Raw genomic sequence first — 20,890 nt, forward strand, 5'->3', positions numbered from 1 at the left:
GTAAACAATATTAGACTTTTAATTAATTATCATACCAGTCCAGGAAAAGCAAGGAAAATGAACACATCACAAGGAAGAATAGGATCCATACTCTAAATCCAGCATTGTTTTTGATGGCCTGTGAGGAAAAGATTATCTGTTACCATCACCAGTAAACATACCCTAGAATTCCAACAGTGGCAACCCTGTTGGGTTGCCCCAACAGAAAGAACAAAACTTGCTCTTAATTTCAGGTGAATAAAAGTCAGGTTGGCTGCACCTCTTTAGGTTGGTAACACTAAAGTTTCTCTCTAAATCTTAAAATAGGTCATTTAAAAAAAAAAAAAAGCCCAAGATCAAACACCATGGACATATACTCAAAACATTAATAACAACATCAAAACTTAAATGTTTAAAGGTTGGGTTTAAGTTCCAAAAGTGAAATTCTGTGATTAAAAATAATCAAGACCTTCGTCATTCTAATAAACACCTTCTGACTAAAACAAACCAAAACCTGACACCTGTATCTGGAGGTTTTACCTGACACTGGCAGTCCCCTGTTTCAGTCTCAGAGCAAGGGACCAGTATAGCAAGTATTTTTCTTGGATTTTTCCTTCACAGAATTGAGTCCGGCACACAGCAGGGGACCTGTTTTTCATTTTTCAGCTTTACACATGGAATAGATTTTTTTTTTTTTATGTGGTACCAACATTAACATGAGTGACGAAGGTTTGTATTTATCACCTTTCTCTACTGTTTCTCAGTGTGGTTTAGGAAACAACTCTACCTACAAATGTAAAAAATGAAGCAAAAATAACTTCAGTTCATGCCGTGTTGTTGAATACTGGTCTCTTAACTACGAACACGGGGGCACTCAGCTGACATCTCTGTACCCCCCAAGCAGCCTGTCTGAGGTGCTTAAGAACCACGATTTAAAAGCATATTAACTGCATGCTAGATTTACGTCTTTAAAAAGCCAAACATCTTGCCCACCCTGTGCCATGCCACCATGCCTATTGGACAGCTACTGAAAAGAATACTCCAGATATTCTACTCTACTTGAAGAAATGTGGAAATAAGTTTCAGATCAGAAATTTTAAGTCCTTAAGTTACGCTTGCTAACGTAGCTTTGATGCACTTTCCAGGAGAGCTGAGCAGTAGATATAACTCATCCTTGAGTTACGTATTCTGTGGTGCTTTCAGGAGGGAGAGGAAAAAAAGGAACTGAGCCACTTACTTAGTAGCCTAATTTAGGAACTGTGTGTTTTATTGAAATCTCAGTTCCTGAAAGAAAACATCATTTCGTTCTAATTAGAAAGACAATGGGATAGATTTGTTTACTAGGAGCACGCGAGATGCGTTCAGCATGGTAAAGAGACTCTTCTGCTAATGCTCAACATTTCTCCAGTTTCAATGATTTCAGCGCCGTCTTTTATTCTTAGTCTCCAATTTCTCCCACTTTTTTTTTTTTTTTTTTAAACACATCACAGGTGCTTAAATGCATGCTAGGTGACCTTCGTGTACAAATCATGGTTAGCGAGACAAGCAAGCAAACCTCAGCTAGCTCGTACAGTTTTTCCAGCATCACGTCCTGCATCCCAGCAGACGCTGCACCTGCGCTGCAGCGAGCTTCTGCCTGCTGTTTAAAACAACTTTCAGGTTTGCCCAAGCGTTAAGAGAAACAAGCGAGTTTAAAAACCCAAGTCAGAGACCTTACCTCTCGTATGTCTTCGTTCCCTTCTTTGATATTCTCTGTTGCACCCACAACTAATTGATGGATATTGTCAATATCAGTTTCCTGTTAAAAAAAAAAAAAAAAATTCATCACTGTTTATCAATTTTAGGAAAAACACACTTGTAAGGACTTGGGGAACAAGCAGAACTCAAGAAGAAAATAAAATCCGGTATTATTAACATCTTAGTTTCAATGATGCGTAAGGTATACAAGCAATTAAGTTGTAATTTCTTTACCTGTGACTTTATGAGCCTGAACGGAGACCACCAAGATCACAGGAGGTCTCCCATTTATCCAGAATCAAATCTAACGTGTCTAATTGTTGCCAGCTCTTTTGGAAGAGGTGCCACCATTTACAGAGAATAGCGCATCCAACAGGACACTAATTCTGATGCAGAGGCATCGCTCTGACACATCTGTTGCATTTTCCATTCCCAGTACACGCCGATAAGTAACAACACTAAATATGTTGATTTTGCGTTTGAAAAACACACAAAAAATCTTTTCCTTCACATTTGCATGAAAGATTCACTAATCTTACGTTTACATCTTGCATGCAACCAAGACCAAAATACCCCCCAGAAAACTGTCAAGCTGTATTTGCTCTGTAGTATTAAATTATACTGACCTGTTGCAAGACTTTTTCAGTGAATATCTCTTGCAATCTGGAGATTTCCACCACTTTTCCTTCGATTTGTCTTGGCAAAGAACAGAAACATTCTGTTAGAAACCAGGGCAAACATTTCCTGCTCCTGCAGATCAGGCTGCAGGCCAGTAGGGGGGCTGTTCAGAAGGGCCGGCTGTTCGTAGCCGTGGGCCCTGCAGCAGTAGCCGCCATGAGTGCTCTGAGAATTCAGGGTTGGAAGTGGACCAGCCCACAGCCAAGCTCTGGGAAAGGCTCCAGCCGGGAAGTGGCTCCCTGTGAGAGCTTCACCTCACCTCTCTTCCTTCTTTCATCTAATGGGCAATCTTTTAAAACTTAGATAAGTGAGACAGAACCTAAACCTTCCAAATTTAACCAAGACTATTTTGGATAGTTTGTGTGTCACTCGGAACCATTCCTTACACTGTGGGACAGCACAATGTGTAAACTACAGTTCAACTCCTGGGCACTCCTGTTTTGTCCCCCCTCCTACCACAGCACCACCACTCGGGCAGCCGGGTGTCCCGCAGCAAATTCACTCTCCGCGGATGTTGCCCGGGGTCTGGCACTGGCACATGCCCACACACATCCATCAAGGACCAGAAAACTCTACCTGACTTCATCAAAGAGATTATTCATTTCGCCAACAAGCCTCTGGTTCTCCTGTTCGAACTGGAAGAAAGAAATCGCACACGTGAGTTCACATGCTTGGACCCAGGGAACTTTCTTCAACCCCCCCCACCCCTGACCGGCCGACTTCCACCCTTCCCCACATTTACAACTTCTCAGCTAAAATGATCTTACAGAATTACTAATACCGGCCTAAACGAACAATATGAATCTGCTTATTTGGAACCAGTCACTGCAACACTTGTCATTCTCCGCCCATTAACAAAACGAAGCCCAAAATATCTTGAAGATCTTCCTCAAGTTACTTTGCAGTAAGGAAAGAGATGGCAGATGAAATCTGTCCTTTTTTATTATTTCAGAAATTTGAGTGGGGAAAGCTTTCATGCTTGTGAAAGCGTTTGATGCTCTTCGTGCTGTCTTTGTATTGTCATTCACATTATTCGTGTGCTGCCCCTGGCATGAAGTTAAGAGCTTGTAGATTGCGCTATGATATGAAATATTTTGACATCTGGTACTTTATACTTACAAATGCATTGGCTTCAGTTACTCCAGCAGACCTCTGCCATTTGAAACTCAGGAGTAATCAATGAAACATTTAAATACACTTTTAGCACTAAATTTTTCAAAATCCAAGCATAAATAGAAGCCTTTATAGAGGAAAGTAAGGTTTGACTTTTGAGATGTACTTGACTGTCGGATCATTCGGGGTTCGTTACAGAACGAGTGATCACGCAGCAAGTATGACGACAGGCTTCGCTGAAACATCTGCGCAGCCACAACACGGCCGAGAAAGGTGTCCCGTGGTCGGAAACCGCATCCTAAGGACTGTGTTTTAGAAAGGAGCCGTGAGGACACCCCGAGCTGGGATTTTCAAGGTGCCCGAGTGAGTTGCATCCTGCAGCCTGGCAGCGGCCACCCACTGGTGAAAAGTCGGAGCGTGCGGCTCCCGGCCCCCCCAGCCCCTGGGCCAGCCCCGGCCCAAAGGCTCCTGCCAGGAAGGGTGACAATCCCGTACTGGGGGAAGGAGGGGAAGCGTATTCCCAGGTGTTCTGCCAATGAATCCTGCATGGGCAGAGCCCCGGTAAGAGTTCGGCCTTTGTGGTATGGACCCAACCGGATGGATCTTTGCGCTTTTCTCACAAAGTTGGAAAAGACCTGGTCTATGCGGTTATATAGAAACAGCACATGGGATTTACGTTTCTGCTGAAAACATTGCCTGCTACGCGCCTCTGACAAACCCGAGTGAAACATGCGGCAGTGCGAATAGCAGAAAACAGGACGCAGAATGCAAAGAACTTGACGCAGGAGCGGTGCAAGACAGCAAGGCCTGTCTAGGTCAGTTAATCTCCTTATTGTGAACCAGCCTACAGAACGCGCCGGGATTTTGGCATCATTCAATCACGCTACAATTCCATTAGCAGTAAAAGCGCAGCAGTCCTCTCAGCCACCTTGCAAGGTCTCGTTGTCCTTTTCAAGGCAGAGCAGCGTGCTGTCAAAGATGAGAACGCCGGCAGAGCGGCACCACGTACAGGTCAGGCGCGGGCTGCAGGCGGTGCAGTAGGGGCTGCTCGCTCTCTGAGCACGCGCCCAACGCCTGAGCTTGCAAGAAAAGGAGGCGTTGCCCAGAGAATATAGCGAGTATTTGAAAACAACCTGTGCAAAAAGCAAAAGAAGGAAGGAGGGGGGAAGAAGTCTGAATCGCAGAGAATTGTGGTAACAGAGGGGGGTGCGTTACATCAGTGAAAGGCGAATGGGCGTTTCGCTTTTAGAGCAGTCCTACCAAAATAGCTGAAAACGAAGCACTTGGTATTTCAAAGTAGTTTAAACAACAACCCAGTTCGTTATTAAGATGCAACATGAAAATTGGTGGCTATAAAATGACATACAGTTCATCTGACCCATAGCTTCTTTCACAGAGCCAGTCTGTCGGAGTACGTAAACTGAGCATTATTACAGGGCTGCGTTTCGTAACCATCTTTGGCTCATGGCTGTGACCCCCCACCCTGCCCCACACGCGCCACCAGCGTCTCTATCCCAGGTCTTTTAAGTCCTTCCTTACACAGGTTGTGCAGCTCCTCGTGTGCATCGCTTTGGATGCCGATGTATCTGGAAATGATCCAGAATGTTCCCGCTGAAACTTCTGCCATACCAAGTACTTTGATAATACTAACACCGAGGAGAAATAGTGTGTCTGTGCTACACAGGGTGAGGTGGAAAAGATCTAGCGCAGCCACTGAGGAATTTGTCCTGCTCCTCTCTCCCCCCACATACAGAGTCCTAAGGAAGCGCTGCTGCTCGTCTGATGTCACAGTATGACATCATAGCTCACTGACCCCTTCTTCCTCCTGAGTTTTCTGGTAGATGAGTAAACTGAATCCCTCCACGGGAGCAGGTGATAGCGCTGGCTGAAGGGAGAGTGGCTGGCGGGAGCGGAGCGGGACCTCTGCACTGCCACAGACCAACACAGAAAAGGAAGACAGCAAGAGAAGGCAAGCCACCCTTCATACCCGCCACCTTCACCCCCCTGCTCACACCCCGCACCATCGCCACTGCCCCCCCACGCCCTGTGCTCTAACAGTTCTCAGCTTGCTTCAGGCCCATCAGGACCTCAGAGAAACAGAACCTGACTCTCTGCCAATGGCAAATTAAATGTCAACTGGCATGACATGGGGGAAATGGGGACTGTGTTAAAAATCAGGAATTTGTAGGTTTAATTTGGCAGAAGTGAGTGTGAAATGACAGGTATGTTTAAAGAAGGGTAACAGTGAATCTCATAGAAAAAGGTTTAGTCTTCTGACATGGGCAATTTACGTCATGAAGAATAATGCAAAATTATTATTTCTTTTAAAATAGAAATTTCTTTTTGTACTAGAGATTCACTATCTACCTGATTGGCAAGAGCCGCTTTCTCTCCTTGGTTAAGGACTCCAGAGAGTCCAAGATCACAGAGGAGGAGGAGGGCTGTCAGGTACTGTCACCTTCACCGTGGGGCAGAGGCCTCAGGGAAGGACCAGCCCCGTGGGCCGAGGGGGAACAAGAGGAACATGCTGCACAGCTCCCTGAAGCCCCACTGATTTCCACCCTAAAGATCCAACGGTTTTGTTAAATTAAAAAGTATCAGCGTTGCAACACATTCAAATGTCATTGTCACTGCAGTCTGTAGTGTCTCCTACAGAGCAGAGCATTTGTTAAAATATAATTGACTGGTACAGTGATATTTACTTCACAGCGGCGGATGGTTAGAGGTGTTTCATCCCTGCACTCCTTTACGTTGGCACCACCGTATGTCTCTGGTTTTAGTGGAGTCACCTCAGAACAAAGCCGAGGAACAGAGCAATGAAACAGCCACGAGATTTAGCACCGAGTCACTGGTTGGTCCTTAAGTGACTAAATGAGGCCAGCAGGCTCTAATTGGTTTTTTGACTTCTGTAAGGATGAGTATTTCTATACAAATATTCAACGTCGAAAATTCCCTATTTTGCTGCCTTAGTAAAACTGAGACGGTAACTAATTTAGAACACAAATTTTCAATAAAGAAAGAGTGAATGATTTTAATCCCTTACAAATAGCACAAATCCATTTCAGGACGTATTCTTTAAAAAGTCCCTTTGATATTTAAAAACCTCCGCTGGCACGGATTGCCTTTTAAACTGCTAAATGATCTTTGCAATTTGAAATCATGGCTGATGGATGGCCTGGCGCAGACAGCGGTAAGATATGCTAAAATGGTCAGCTGAACAAAAGGTTCCAGCGCAGAACACATCATATTCCGGCGTGTCACAAAGGGATTTACATGATGGGAACACAAGCCAAACTCTAGCAATCAGTACATACAGCTCAATGATTTATGGCTTTTAAAAGTCGCCTCTTTTATGCCAGTGAAATGTTCTGTTATCAAAATAGAGCATAAAGTGACGAACTGCTTAAGATGTGGCTAAAAATCTAATGCATATTAGAAATAATCACAGTTCTGTTCTGCTGCCCATGAGATAAGTCGTTATATGTACTGTACCTGAGTTTAAGACAAAACCAACCAAGCAAAAAAAGATGAAGTCAGGGAAAACGAGATATTTTCACAACTCAAACAGCAGAGCCAGATTTTTTCCCACTCGATGCAACCACAAGACATCTGCTCACAATAACTATAAAAACCATTAATACACCTGTACGCAGAGTTATAAACTGAAATTTATTGTGCAAATCATACAATAGCCTGCAACCACTTGGAACGATGTAAAGCTCGCTCCTGTGGGTAAAATACCGATCGAAATCGCTGCTGGAGCAATATGATAGGGCTTTGATTCATTATTTTACCCACAGGAAGGATCACGGAACCCTGACTGACAATTGTTAAGTATGATTTGACACAACACATTCCAATTTAAAACCAACACAGCAGCTTCTACACTGTAACCTCCCCTCTTCTGAGAGCTGCGGGATTTTCTCAGTAACATAAATGCAGCTGGCCTACGCTTCACAAATTGGATGTTCAAAAAGTAGAAATTAACTTCTCTGTAACAGTAAATGTAACGCAGAGGAGAAATAATTAACTGTCCTTTGAGTGAATAAATTAACAGAAGCTGTAAGGGTTTGTGATGTGTTTGTGAAAACCCTTTGATTCCTGCATTAAAAGCACAATGAAGTTATTAAATATTGCCATGTTAGCATGAAGGATTTGTGTGAGCAATGAAAAAAGCAACGCACGTTCAAATACTCAAATGATTTCCAAGTTACACCTGTGTTTACACCTTGGACTCAAATGTACCTGAAAATGAGAATAATGGATCCAGTGACTTTAAAGTCTTGTTAGGAGTGAAATTATACAGTACCCAACTTTTACTAATAAAGGTCATCTCTTAGCTATAAGTTTCTTCAAAAATGCACTGAAAGAGCAGTTTCTCTATGGAATAGTCACCACATACATCCCTAGCCTTTGTAAATTAGCTCATTTTAGTGTTCATAAAACAACAAAAAAAACCCAACCCCTCCAAAAAAATCACATTAGGTCCAGAGAACAGAGGGATGGCTTGCTCAGTTCTGAGCATCAACGTCTTAGTAGCAACATTTTACATTTGACGCCCTGCTGTGCGCATATAGGTATGACACAAACACAACTCTCTGTGTACGGTTTGAGAACTCAAATAATATGCAATCCAGTCCAATGGTAAAAGAAGTGATCCTCACTGGGGGGCATTAACTATAATAACTTCCTATAACTAGAAAGAATCCGCTCACTTTCTACGTGACAACAGGCGGAGAAAGAAAAAAATGTCTGCGTCAACGCTGCCACGAACGCTGACTCACTTTTCTTTTACATCATGATAAATGTAGACTCCTTCCAAGGCGTAACGTGGCAGCAACTGATGGCTGTTAGTTTTCAGGAGAGGCAGAAAGCAAGCCTCCGTTTCTTCACAAGAGTGCCAGAAGCACAGACGGTGCGAGAAGCAGCTGAGATACGGCCAGCCCTGACTTGTGGTGGCGGCACGGCCAGAGCCTGCAGTGAGGTACAGCAGGAGACAACGGCTCCGGGGGAGATGAGAACCACAGTGAGATGCAAGGGGAGATTCAGACATCCAGCTCAGAGCCAGCCTTCTGCAAAACTTAGAATAATTTATAAGCAGAGAGGAGGCTGTTCTAGTGGTAACTTCCCTTTGTATGCTTTTTTCCAATTCTGGTTTAGTTTTAGTACCAGTACTAAAACACAAGTACTGAGAGTACATAAAAATAAATTTTAAATGAAATTCGCACACGGAAATTTAAGAATAAACTATAGCACAAGAGCAGTAATAATTTTTCAGTGTCTTAATATACATAGGTCTTCAAATATGCTATTTGTATTTTGGTAGCATTTTGATCTTCTGCTTCTCTAACCAGTCTCGTAAATTTGTTGCTCTTTTCCCATGGAACAGGCCAGTGAACTTAAAGCTGAGATCTAAAGTCTCCAGCATGAGTCATTTTTCAAGGCTTAATCATGGCACCGACATCAAGGCACCTTTATATACTATAAGTTTTCTGGCAAACTGTAGGCAGAACTGCGTAAGCTAAGAGTAAGGATGTATTATAGTCTATCTGAGCTAAAAGTTTATTTAATTTGGAGCATCAGTGTTATTTTTACACCCCTGTTCACAGGGAGCACAACAGAAGTAAATCAGTGTAAAACAACAAGTTTAAAAAAATATAATGATAAAAAAAGCATAGCACAGGAGAGCTCTGAATGGGTAAAGAATAATAATGCATTTTTAAAAAATGTCTGTTAGTTCTCCCCTAGGAAGAGCTGTCTGAACGCCTGATAAGAAGCAGTTTAGGACTGCAGATTTAGGAGTCTAGAAATCCTTCAAAACATTACAATATGAACATAGATTTTTCTCTTACTTAGGCCCCTTCACAGGTCAATAAAGGGAACTTATTCCAGGGGAAAAATTCAAATCCTCAGTGGGCAAAAATCAGCATTTTAAGATGTTCATCTTTCTTCGCTCTTGATAATAGAATAGAGAAAAACTCACAGAGTTCGTCAGCTCATCTAAATCGTGAGGTATCTGGGGCCTTACTCTAAAAAGGATAAAAGGATTTAATGAAAAAGAAATGTATTTATTCCCAAAGTACCATGGCAAGGGATGTAACATGTTTAAAACTTAATTACAGTGTGAGGCCTAGAAAAAGCAATCCAACATTTAGTAGTCAGTTATTAGTGAGCCCTGTCAGAGCCATTGTCTCCCATGCTTGTTTCCTCCTGATCCTCTGGAAGCTTACAGCAAGGGGGCTAATAATATTGTGCCTACACAGAGAAGAATGAAAATACGTAAAGAATTCTCTTTAAAAAGAAAACAGAAAGCAGGAGTAAGCCTTTAGATTTCAGGCTGGCACTCAAGAACAATATGAGAGCCTCAAGAGCAGCCTCTGAAGAACCTTTTCTCTTTGACAAACCTCACCGTAATTATGTGCAACTTACTCATCTCTGATGGGAAGAGCGATGCATATTGTGCTTGGGAACATCTCTCATCACTGCCAAGGAAGCTTCACACATTCATACTGCAGCAGCCCTTTCCCTTAGTGGAGCTCACCACTTTGAAAACAGCACATCTACTGGCTGGTTATAAATCAGTTTTTCTTTCTTTATATAAGAGATGACAATGTGTGCTAAGGTAGAGAGGTATTCTAAGAATTTTGAGCCATGTTCAAAATGGTAAATTTTAAAAATATCAAAAAATCTAACAGATAGGTTGTCGGCAAGCATGCCTATGTCAGAAATTTTGTAGTGTAGCAGTTCAACTGTAAGCAGAAATGGATCAAATAACAAATGTGCTGATAATCAGGAAATGCAGAAAAGGTAAAATGAATGAGATTCTGTTGTGACAGAAAGCTTGTAGCTATTCCTTCTAATAAACCAATCTGATTTTGATAATCCAAAAAAATAAAAAAGCAATAAAATGAAGTATAACGTCATAGTTATACTTCAAATAGTTTAACTATTTAAAGTGTGTTCTAGAAAGTCCAAGTAAAAAATGGCCAGCACTTTCTTCTTTCAGAAGTTTCATAATGCTTTTTCTAATGTTGCCTTGACTTCTATTGTTTCGTGACTAAAAAAAGCAATTAATAATTGTTGAAAAATAGTTACTAATAGTTACTAATTTCATGGCTCCATGTAAGTATTTTGTAGCAATTTTAAATACTAGCAGCTACCAGAAGAACCCAGAAACCACGTGCAAATGTATACCTTGTTATGGCATTATTCTCCATAAAATGAAAGCTGAAAATGAACTTGGGTGAACCTGTACTTTCTTAACACATATGAATACAGCAGAAAATATAATAAAACGGACGATAAGACACAAGATATACCTACCATTTGTATTTCTTCAGGTGACAGCTCATCTTCACCTTTGCCATCCCCCCATAATCCAAGGTTACTTTCGGTATCAGGCAGATTCCTGTCTGTAAAAGAGCCACTAAACACTTGAGACAATGCAGGACACTGAGTAGTGAAGTGAAAATCATTTTTTATCCATTTCAGAATGCTAATGAAATTGTTATATCTCAATTGAAATTCACTGAGATTCAACCTATATTTACAGCACAAAATTACACCAATAACCTTTAACTGTAAACTGGGACAACAGCCTATGCATATGTTTAATTTGTGAATTACAAGGAGTTGCACTAATATATTGATGGTGAAGGATGTAAAACAACTCACAAAACACTAAGACTTGTTAGGGCACAAAATACCGTAGCATTTGTCTTTTAACAGAATAAAACACATGATTTTCCAAATGCCAGTCTATTTGCAAACTATTGTCTTCCAATGCAACTTGACAGAACCACCAGCTCCTCGTTCCAAAAGGTAAAAACAGAATCTCAAAGACATTTTGAGCAAAGTTCAGCGGACAAACTATTTCCTCACGCTGTTCAAACTGCATATTACAGTGCAAATCCTCCAGCACGCTGTGCAAGGGATCTTCCTGCGTGTAAGAGGAATCCGATCCCACAAACGAACCCCTACACATCACGGCTGCTTCATTGATTTCAATAGTACTTCCCCTTTGATTGAAGCTAATCATCTGCGTAAATCTTAGCAGAAGCTGGGCATAAAAGATCATAAAAACGGCTATTTCTGGGATATTCCCTTCTGGAAGTTTTATTTTTAGGCTTAATTATATACTTCTGATTATAGATGAAGAAGTTAGAATGGGAAAGACAAGAAAGTATGCTGCAGGAACCTACTGTTTCTGAAGCTGTTCTTGCGTCAGTGTTTGAAATCCTAACGGTGAGACTGCACTCTTGAGAAGGCCCCTCTTCTCCCCGCTGCCTGTCAACATTTTTACAAAACCCAAAAGAGGGATTTACACCACCCCACAGTGGATCAAAGCTGAACCTGCTTGATTCAATCAGATGCAGGTTGCAAATTAAAAATACAGAAAGATTTACTTTTTACTTTTTCATAGATTTCAGACTTCCTGTTTACGCCAGTCAATTTTTTCAGGCACTTACAAGTATTTTCAATTGTTTTGTTATAACCTTCTAAACCTTTTTTTTTTTTTCAATTGCATACGCAGCACTGCTGTGTCATCATTCAGATTCTCTTGGGAAGCCTCTGAAAGGAATAGTCCTATTTATAAACAAATATATGAAAAGGATTATAAACAGAATTTTCCCCCTTTATCCTTCAAGAGTGAAAACTCTTGAAAAATAAATATTATAAGAGCATTATTGTGTATGTCTCCTTTATAAATGTATATTTTGCTTCCCAACAACCAAACCAGGATATACAAACAATAACAATGTTACAAATGAGGGATGTGGATAAGGAATATAATAAATTAAAAAAAATAAAAATCCAACAAAACCAGATCTGTTCTTTCTTACAAGAAATAAAAACAAGAATATCTTTACAGATTGTTTAGAAAGGACTCAACTCTATGTTTTCCATGGAGTATCATGACTATTTCAAGCCTATTTCACAGAAACACAAAACTAATTTTCTTAGGTAATCAATGTATTTACATTATATCAAGATTACAATGAATTATTTACTGGATTCAAAGAAAAGAAGATAATTAGTTCATGGAGACAAGAAATAAGGTATATTCCTATTTTATCCCAGAGGAACCAATTACTTTCAGGAACTGTCAGCCCTGTTAAAAACCCAGCACCTGTACCCAATGTGATTGCTAATAAGCAAATATACTTATGGTAAGAGGTAAGTGAGAAACATGTATCTCCCCAGGGTTCCTCCTGTCCCTGCGGTACGTTTGTGGCTACTGGGAAAGTTGTTCTGCAGCTTTCATTGAGCTGACATTAATGCTTTTCTACAATTCATCTGGCAAAAGCCAAACTACGCTTCTTTTGCGGAAAGAGAAGTAGTTAACGCACGACGGAGGTACAAAGTAATGATCAGATCCTCTGAACCCTTTTCCATGCTGAAAGCAGACAGCTGCTAAGCTTATGGACCACTTCAAAAGCTACTCATCATTTACATTTATATCCATAAACAAAATGTCAAATTTGTAATATGCAAACAAATACTGTCAGCATGTAAAAGCAATCTCCAGAGAGACTATTTTCCTACCATGAGCCATGTCCGGTATAATCCTAATGTAAACAGGTGCTTTGCCTCAAAACAAAAGTAATCACATTTTGCTTTGGTTTCTGACCAAAAAAAACAGACAAAACCCAAGTTGTGCTTCAGCACACTAAGTTGGACATTCAGCTGTTCAACCATAACGTTCAATTTCAGGACAGGACCGCAAGCTGCTCTCAGAAGAACTGTCTTTACAGCTGAGATATTTATGCAAGGAACCCAGGCATGCTGATGATGGGTAATTCATAAATACGAGTGATCACCATTCTCTAAACCACCAACATCCTGAGGATGAAATAGTTTATTTCTAAACATGGTGATTTCTTAAAAATTTGAAAAGTTACTTGTAAAAAAAAAATAAATTATCAAAGGCTACAAGATTTAAACGGAGCTTCTTGTTTCCTAGTCATCTCGTTCATGCTATTCCCATGCTTTGACAACCACCTACCAGCGAAGTCACAAGGCTGATTTCTATAAGCAGCAGCAACCAACACTTACACTTAGGTGAAGAATCACAGGCTGTGTGCATTTATAAACTGTTTCAGACAGATTTATTTTGACATACAAGTTTCATTGTTTTCTCAAAGCCTAGTCAGCAATCCCTCATAAGTGTTGCATCAGCATCACTTATGTGATGGGACCCCTACTTTCTAATTAAAAAAATTAAAGCATAAACTAATAAAAGTGAAAACTGGAGTACTCAAAATTAATGTGCAAGAAATAAAGCTTCATTTCTGTTTATTGCAGTGGTTTTCTGTGTCCAAGGCAACCAAAGAACAGCGTTTTCCACGGTGTGACACAGATTTTTGGAACTAAAAATTCTAACGACATGATGTGGTGGGAGTGGGGACTTTCAGAGATTGCAGAGACGTTCTGTAACAAGGCGAGAGCACAGGGCAACAGAGATGCTACTACGCTGCCGCTTCTCTGCTGGCACTAGCTCACAGCTGCAAAACACTGATAACAGGTTAAGGTGAAACTCATCTATATGCCCGTGTGCTGCATCACTTAAGACATACTATAAAAATGTAGTAAGCACTAGAAATGACACATAATCAAAACCTTTACTCCTTACAACAAATTCAGTGGCAGGGATAAAAAAAAGCATACTGATAGGGCTGCAGGAGTACAAACTGGTTAGGAAGATAAGCAATGCCGTATCAGAAAATGAAACCGTTTGCCCGCCGGAGGTAATTCAGTATTAGAGTCTTCATCTAGAGATAGAGTACCCACTTCACATGAATCCACCCCTTGTATGGCCCTGAAGTCACCAACAAGAGGAACTTTACTCTTTTAATAAAGATCACCAAAGAAACAATAACTGATTATCAGAATAATATGGCTATCCAGTGCATTTCTTCTATCTTGATGAAGTATTATCTTAATGTAGTGTCACATTTCATACAGTTTGTTTCTCTCCAAAAATAATTTTCACGCTGTAAATCACAGGGTTACCTTGGACTCTGCTAGACCAAGCGGGTGTCTGAAGCAGGAGAACTCAAGCCAGGGAAAGCAACTCCAGAAAATTAGAAACGAGATTTCTCTTTAGCTATGCAACCTGCAATTATCTGCATAGTGGTGGTACTCCAAAAGGCACTCTGCAATGAAGTTCTGCCAGCGTACTGGCAGGACAGACCGAAATGGCTAAGAGAAAGGACTTACATCTCCTGGCCTCAGAAGCAGGCCACCAAAGAATCGGAAGCAGTGTTTGCAAGTTTCAGAATCATAGAATGGTTTAGGTTGGAAGGGACCTTAAAGATCACCTAGTTCCAACCCCCCTGCCCTGGGCAGGGACACCTCCCACTAGACCAGGCTGCTCAAAGCCCCATCCAGCCTGGCCTTGAACACTTCCAGGGATGGGGCATCCACAACTTCTCTGGGCAACCTGTTCCAGTGCCTCACCCTTCCTAGTATCTAATCTAAATCTACCCGCTTTTAGTTTAAAACTGTTACCCCTCGTCCTACTGCTACACTCCCTGAAAGAGTCCCTCTCCACCTTTTCTGTGGGCCCCCTTTAAGTACTAGAAGGCTGCTATAAGGTCTCCCAGGAGCCAGCCTCCCCCGGCCAACCTCCATTTATATGCGGAGCGTGACATCGGTGGTACAGAATATTCCTATTGGCCATTCCATTGTTCTGTCTGTGCTCCTTCTCAGCTTCTGTGGGAAGCTGAAAAGAGTCCTTGAAAATTATAAAACATCACTTGGCAACAAATAAACAAATACACATGATTGATTGACATTTTTTTCACAGCAATCACTAGAAAGAAAATTAACTGTTTCCCAGCTGAAACCAGGACAATCGATAGTGACAAAAATAAATAAACGGAAAGAGTTAACACGGAGTTTATGGAGAGGATGAGGAATCCAGCAAGGCATAAGACACTTCTATCTGGTTGGAAAAAGCATGTAAAAAAGTTGAAGATTTTGCTTCCTCAGCCTCACAATGTGCTTCACAAAAGTGTGATCAACTCAGAGAAGATGAAAATAGAAAAGGTCTCAGTCACAGGAACAGGCCTTTGTGATGTGAAGGAAATACTATTGACCAGACAGGCCTTGCCACAAAAGGTAAAATATAACTACGTTTTATTCTTACCTTTGCTTTCCTCAGCAGAAAGCTTTTCTTCAGAATCATCTGAAGGATTCTGTGAAGATTTTTCCGGGGAAAGAGGTGATTTGGACACATTGCTCTGCTCCGGTTCAAGTCTGGACCTAGAAGCACAAGAGCCTATAATTTAACTGATTTATTCCACAGTTGAATTTCTCTAAAATAAGAGCAAGCACAGATTGCTAAATTCGACACTTTAACTCTTGCAAACTTCACATTAAAGGTTTCCCAGTCAAGATACAAAATGTACTTAGCAACTTTCACTGAAATATTATTACAAAAGCAAAGAGGGCACGAATAGTATTCCTGAACAAAGCACATTACATGTTCAGAGTTGGGGAGAATTTTGAAGGCTATAGCATAAAAACACAGATATTTTATTAAACTTCCTTTCAAAAATCCAGTGTATTGAAATATATACATTTAAAAAACCAAAACAACCAACATTTTGGTCATACTGAAAATTCTTTTTAGTAGCAACGGCTAACACCACTACTTTTTTTTTTTTTCAAGTAGTAATTACAATTTTACTTTATATTGTTAATTATCATAAAGGAAAAGTAAGAAAATACAATAGAATCACCTTTTTCCTGAAACAGCTATTTTTCTTTAACTAGCTTTAAAGAATAATTTAAACAGGATGAAACTGATCCTTCCTCGTCTGCCAAAAGACACTTCAGAAGCAAGGAAAAGAAAAAAACATATGCAGTGGACAGATATATACTACGATTAAGTTCCTGCTATGTAATTTTAATACAAAGACAATGTAAAAAATGAGGCATATTCATGGATTATATATTAAGTACTTGTCAAGTACGTTTCACTGTGGCACCAAAAAAAGTTTAAAATTAGTGTCAACATATTTTTTGCAGTAAACTTCTCTGGTTTATCATTGTCTACAATGAATTCTATAACTGCAACGTAGTGGACAGTTAAATGTTTATTAATTACGCTGTTAGAGAAGCTAAAGAACAAAAAACCCAAAAGCAATGGGCTGAATCACCTGCTGTGCCACCTTCATCACTTCCTCCCCTCTTAAATGCAATCAACAGTTAATCTCATTATAATCTGTAATTTTCCCCTGCTGCTTAACAGAAGGTGTTGCATTGTGTGTTCCTTTCCTTCTTTGTATTGTGTCTAAGTTCTAACCCATAATTAGAAAATTCTGAGAAAAACAGAATATAATGCATTAGTCATCACTGAACAACTGTTATTTAAACAAGAAAAAGCTGTAACAGTGAACCTTTCTTAGTTCTAATAACTCTGCAAGTACTGGCCTTTTGGTAATTTTACAAAAAAATAACTCTTCTTCTCTCATCTACTTCCTCTCAAGTCCCAAATTTGCCTAATAATGAGTAAAAGACGACTTATCTGGATGTCCATGCAGTTCGAATAATAGTTTTGATACTGAGAAAACACCAGTTCCCCAGATAATAAAAACATCAGCTTGATTTGAATAACTGCATACATAATTCACAAGATATTCTAATGGCAAAAGAAGTTTAAAATTGAAATCAAATATAATTTTGGATACTAATAAACATAAAAACTGAAAATCACAACCTTTACAGAAAAAAAAGCTATTTGTGTTTTTATTTCTCAACTTTTCATTCTGGGGAACCAGTCCTATGTAATTGGCAGAACTTGGCAGAATCAAAAATTATGAGTTAATAATTAAAGGCAACTTACGTAAGAAAATTATAACACTCAGTCGATTTGTTGAAGAGCTTAGGATGTTTATCAATATAAAAGGAAACATGATGAAGTGTATTTCTACTGCAGACACCTTTCAGTATTGCCTGAGACACACATATTTTAAGTTGACTAAATTGCAGGAAAGATGATGTGCACTAGGATTAATTTACTTTTAAAGAAATTTATTCCTTTATTGTTTGTTGTCCTTACTTTGCACTAATCTACGAAGTTTTCAATTAAAAATGAACAAAATGCCTGGGATGCACTATATAAAGAAAGCTTAGTTCTTTTAAGTAATGGAACGCATTCTTATTATCACATTGAGCGTCTGCTGAAATCCTTGGGGAAATTATGAATCAACACGAAAAATATCACAGAGTTTGTTTCTGTATGTTTTTTCAGAGAAGTTACGGGAGTTACAAAAATACCACTGCCTTACTTTTCTCTCATTACTTCCTACCAAATTTCAGAACTGGTCTGGGGTATCTTGTTTACTTAGTTTTGGCTTGTACTACTATTAATGTCTCAGGAGGATACATCTCAGTGAATCTAATTGTGCTTAATCATGCTGAATCAATCTGAATGTAATGCACTTATGGACTTCTGAAAACTTCTGTCTAAAAACTTCTGTCTAATGTCAACGTAAATAGCTGATCAAGCCAAACACCAAACTGAAAAGCAGCATCGAGTCTTGGAAAAAAAAAAAAAAAAAAAAAATCAAGAATTTATGTATTGATATGTATGTTCTATAATTTGTTCTTTTTAAATTAAAATGTACATAACTGAACTTAAGGTTAGAATTCAAATAATGCAGATTGAGAAGACATGGCAAGTCCTTCAGGTATTAAATAAATTGCAAACCTTTTCACTCCCCCTGTCATTCTTACACCTGGGAGCGTGCAGAAAAAGAAACTTGAAAAAGTATGTTTTTTGATACTCGACTGGTAAAAAACCCAGACAAACCAACCAAACCAAAAAGCCAGCAAGTACATCATCTTTATCTTCTACTAGACATTGCCACCTCTACATTAGCAGCCTGAATGTATGCTACGATTGGAAATAGAAACTCTTTTGTTTTAGTTAAGAAGTTGCATTCAAGATTTTTATTTTAATCACGTTTCTACTTGCCACAAAGACCCGCCATCTCAAGTAGCATTTATTCACAACATAATAACTTGCTTTAGCAGATAGATAGTGGCTTAAAAAAAAAAAAAAACCAAACAAAAACCAAAAAAACACTCTCTTTGCCTTTGTAATAATATTTCAGTAAAGTTGTTAAGTGCTAAGTACATTTTGCATCTTGACTGGGAAACCTTTAATGTGAAGTTTGCAAGAATTAAAGCGTCTCTTTTACCTAAACGTCTAGACAGTAGCCTAAATAGCATCTTTGAGACCTATGACCTATGTCCTTCTAAATTATTTTATGCAGAATATTACTTAATGGGACACACAAAAACACTTCGTTGCATCTGTAGAAGTTCAATAGGTTTATTAACCCATATTTTACTGATCTGATGCTTTAATCATTTATGTAAATGAGAAGTAAAACACTATACTGGCACTCTGCCATTTACAGATTTAACTTCACATGCCAGAAGTGTAAAAGAGTCCTGGAATGCACCCACTGACAGCAAAAGTTGCTCATCCAACTACAGATTTCCACTAAAACGATCTCTTTAGAATCTAAACATGAATAATAGTTTTGTTGACAGTCCTACAAACAAAAGGCAGAGTTAAACTATTTTTTGACACTACTTACAGTCTCTTCTTATCTATTACTCGCTTAACACGGATGGCTCTTTGTTCAGAATACAGCTTACAAACTCCTGTTCAAGATTGCAGCAAACAAAACTTCAGGTTAGAAAAGCATGATTTCTTTCTTGGAAAATAAAATCATTCATTTTTAACCATTCAATAAATACTAATTACTTTTTAAGTAATCTTCAATGAAGTCCAAGACAGCTGTTCTATGCTCCTTTACCTGAGCAGACTGGACACCCTTGTGTGCTGAGAAAAAAAAAGAGATATAACACAATCTTTTAACTTTTTACTGAATTGCACAAAAGTTTGTGTTTTCAGTTGATAGGCAAGTTATATTGACAAGCCTATTAACAATTTATATTACATATTAGTATTTATTTTAAACATAGCTATATTTAAATACAGGTTCTGTAAACCAGCAAATCATTACAACGACCAAAAGCTGAAAACAACTAGTGCCTTACAATATTTATGTTATTGATTTTTTACCTACGCCACTGACTCATATCAATTAAATTGTATGAGGTTTAATAAGGCCAAGTGCCAGGTCCTGCATTTCGGTCACAACAACCCCAAGCAATGCTACAGGCTTGGGGAAGAGTGGCTGGAAAGCTGCCCAGCAGAAAAGGACCTGGGGGTGCTGGTGGACGGCCAGCTTAAGATGAGCCAGCAGTGTGCCCAGGTGGCCAGGAAGGCCAACAGCATAGTTGTGTGTAGTGTAGAATAGTGTGGCCAGCAGGAGTAGGGAAGTGATCGTGCCTCTGTACTCGGCACTGGTGAGGCCTCACCTCGAGTCCTGTGTTCAGTTCTGGGCCCCTCTGTACCAGAGGGACACTGAGGTGCTGGAGCGTGTCCAGAGGAGAGCTACCAGGCTGGTGAGGGGTCTGGAGACCAGGTCATATGAGGAGAGGCTGAGGGAGCTGGGCACGTTTAGCTTGGAGAAGAGGAGGCTGAGGGGAGACCTCATTGCCCTCTACAACTACCTGAAAGGAGGTTGGAGAGAGGTGGGTGTTGGCCTCTTCTCCCAGGTGAATCGTGACAGGACCAGAGGAAATGGTCTGAAGTTGTGGCAGGGGAGGTTTAGATTAGATATTAGGAGGAATTACTTTACTGAAAGAGTGGTCAGGCACTGGAACAGCCTGCCCAGGGAGGTGGTTGAGTCACCATCCCTAGAGGTATTTAACAAATGTCTAGATGTGGCACTTCAGGGCATGCTCTAGTGGCAGAGACTGTAGGGTTTTTTGTGTGTGTGTATGGTTGGACTCGATGATTTCAAAGGTCCTTTCCAACCATGAAGATCCTATGATTCTATGATTCTAAATTTCTAAACGAGAATAGTTGTCACCAAGTTAAGCACAGCAAAACAGATCTAGAGATTTAACTTGCTTAAAACATTGAACTTCTAACATTTTAAATTCTCCAGTGTATAGATTATGTGGAAATCTTTGGGATTTATTATGTCAAGCATCCTTTTAATTCACATGCATTAATATTTCTTATTTTGATACTATGTAGTTCCCATGCGTGACTGACTTTCAGTGATTCTGAATAATGCCACAACTATGTTTACATAGCACTTCAAAGCTGATGAAAGTCTTTGGCATATTGATAAATAACCCACACATACAGCAAATCAACTTGAAAATGGCAAACCAGAAGTTCTCTCTACAACTTTCACAAGATAGTGTCGTAAAGGTACGGTCCCATACTCAAGTTGTCAAAAAACGCAGTTACTTTATCAGGACTGTGTTAAAGTTATTTAAT

General features: G+C 39.7%; 1 protein-coding gene across 3 annotated transcripts in view; it reads right to left on the reverse strand.

Annotated features, from left to right (window-relative positions):
• Position 1: 1 nt before the first annotated feature.
• Positions 2-20,890, reverse strand: part of STX18 (syntaxin 18) — a 69,812-nt gene continuing 48,923 nt past the window's right edge. For 2 of the 3 annotated variants that reach the window (XM_054204008.1, XM_054204010.1), the window contains exons 4-11: positions 19,295-19,372; positions 19,125-19,191; positions 15,659-15,774; positions 10,831-10,919; positions 2,971-3,029; positions 2,343-2,412; positions 1,697-1,777; positions 2-118 (exon numbers count right to left, since the gene is read on the reverse strand). In XM_054204008.1, the coding sequence (XP_054059983.1) occupies positions 23-118; positions 1,697-1,777; positions 2,343-2,412; positions 2,971-3,029; positions 10,831-10,919; positions 15,659-15,774; positions 19,125-19,191; positions 19,295-19,372 (656 nt within the window). In that variant the 3' untranslated portion in view covers positions 2-22. The remainder of the gene's footprint in view (positions 119-1,696; positions 1,778-2,342; positions 2,413-2,970; positions 3,030-10,830; positions 10,920-15,658; positions 15,775-19,124; positions 19,192-19,294; positions 19,373-20,890) is intronic. The other variant, XM_054204009.1, reaches the window with a different exon arrangement.

Source organism: Rissa tridactyla, chromosome 5 (assembly GCF_028500815.1).
Source record: "Rissa tridactyla isolate bRisTri1 chromosome 5, bRisTri1.patW.cur.20221130, whole genome shotgun sequence".
Classification (NCBI taxonomy): Eukaryota; Metazoa; Chordata; class Aves; order Charadriiformes; family Laridae; genus Rissa; species Rissa tridactyla.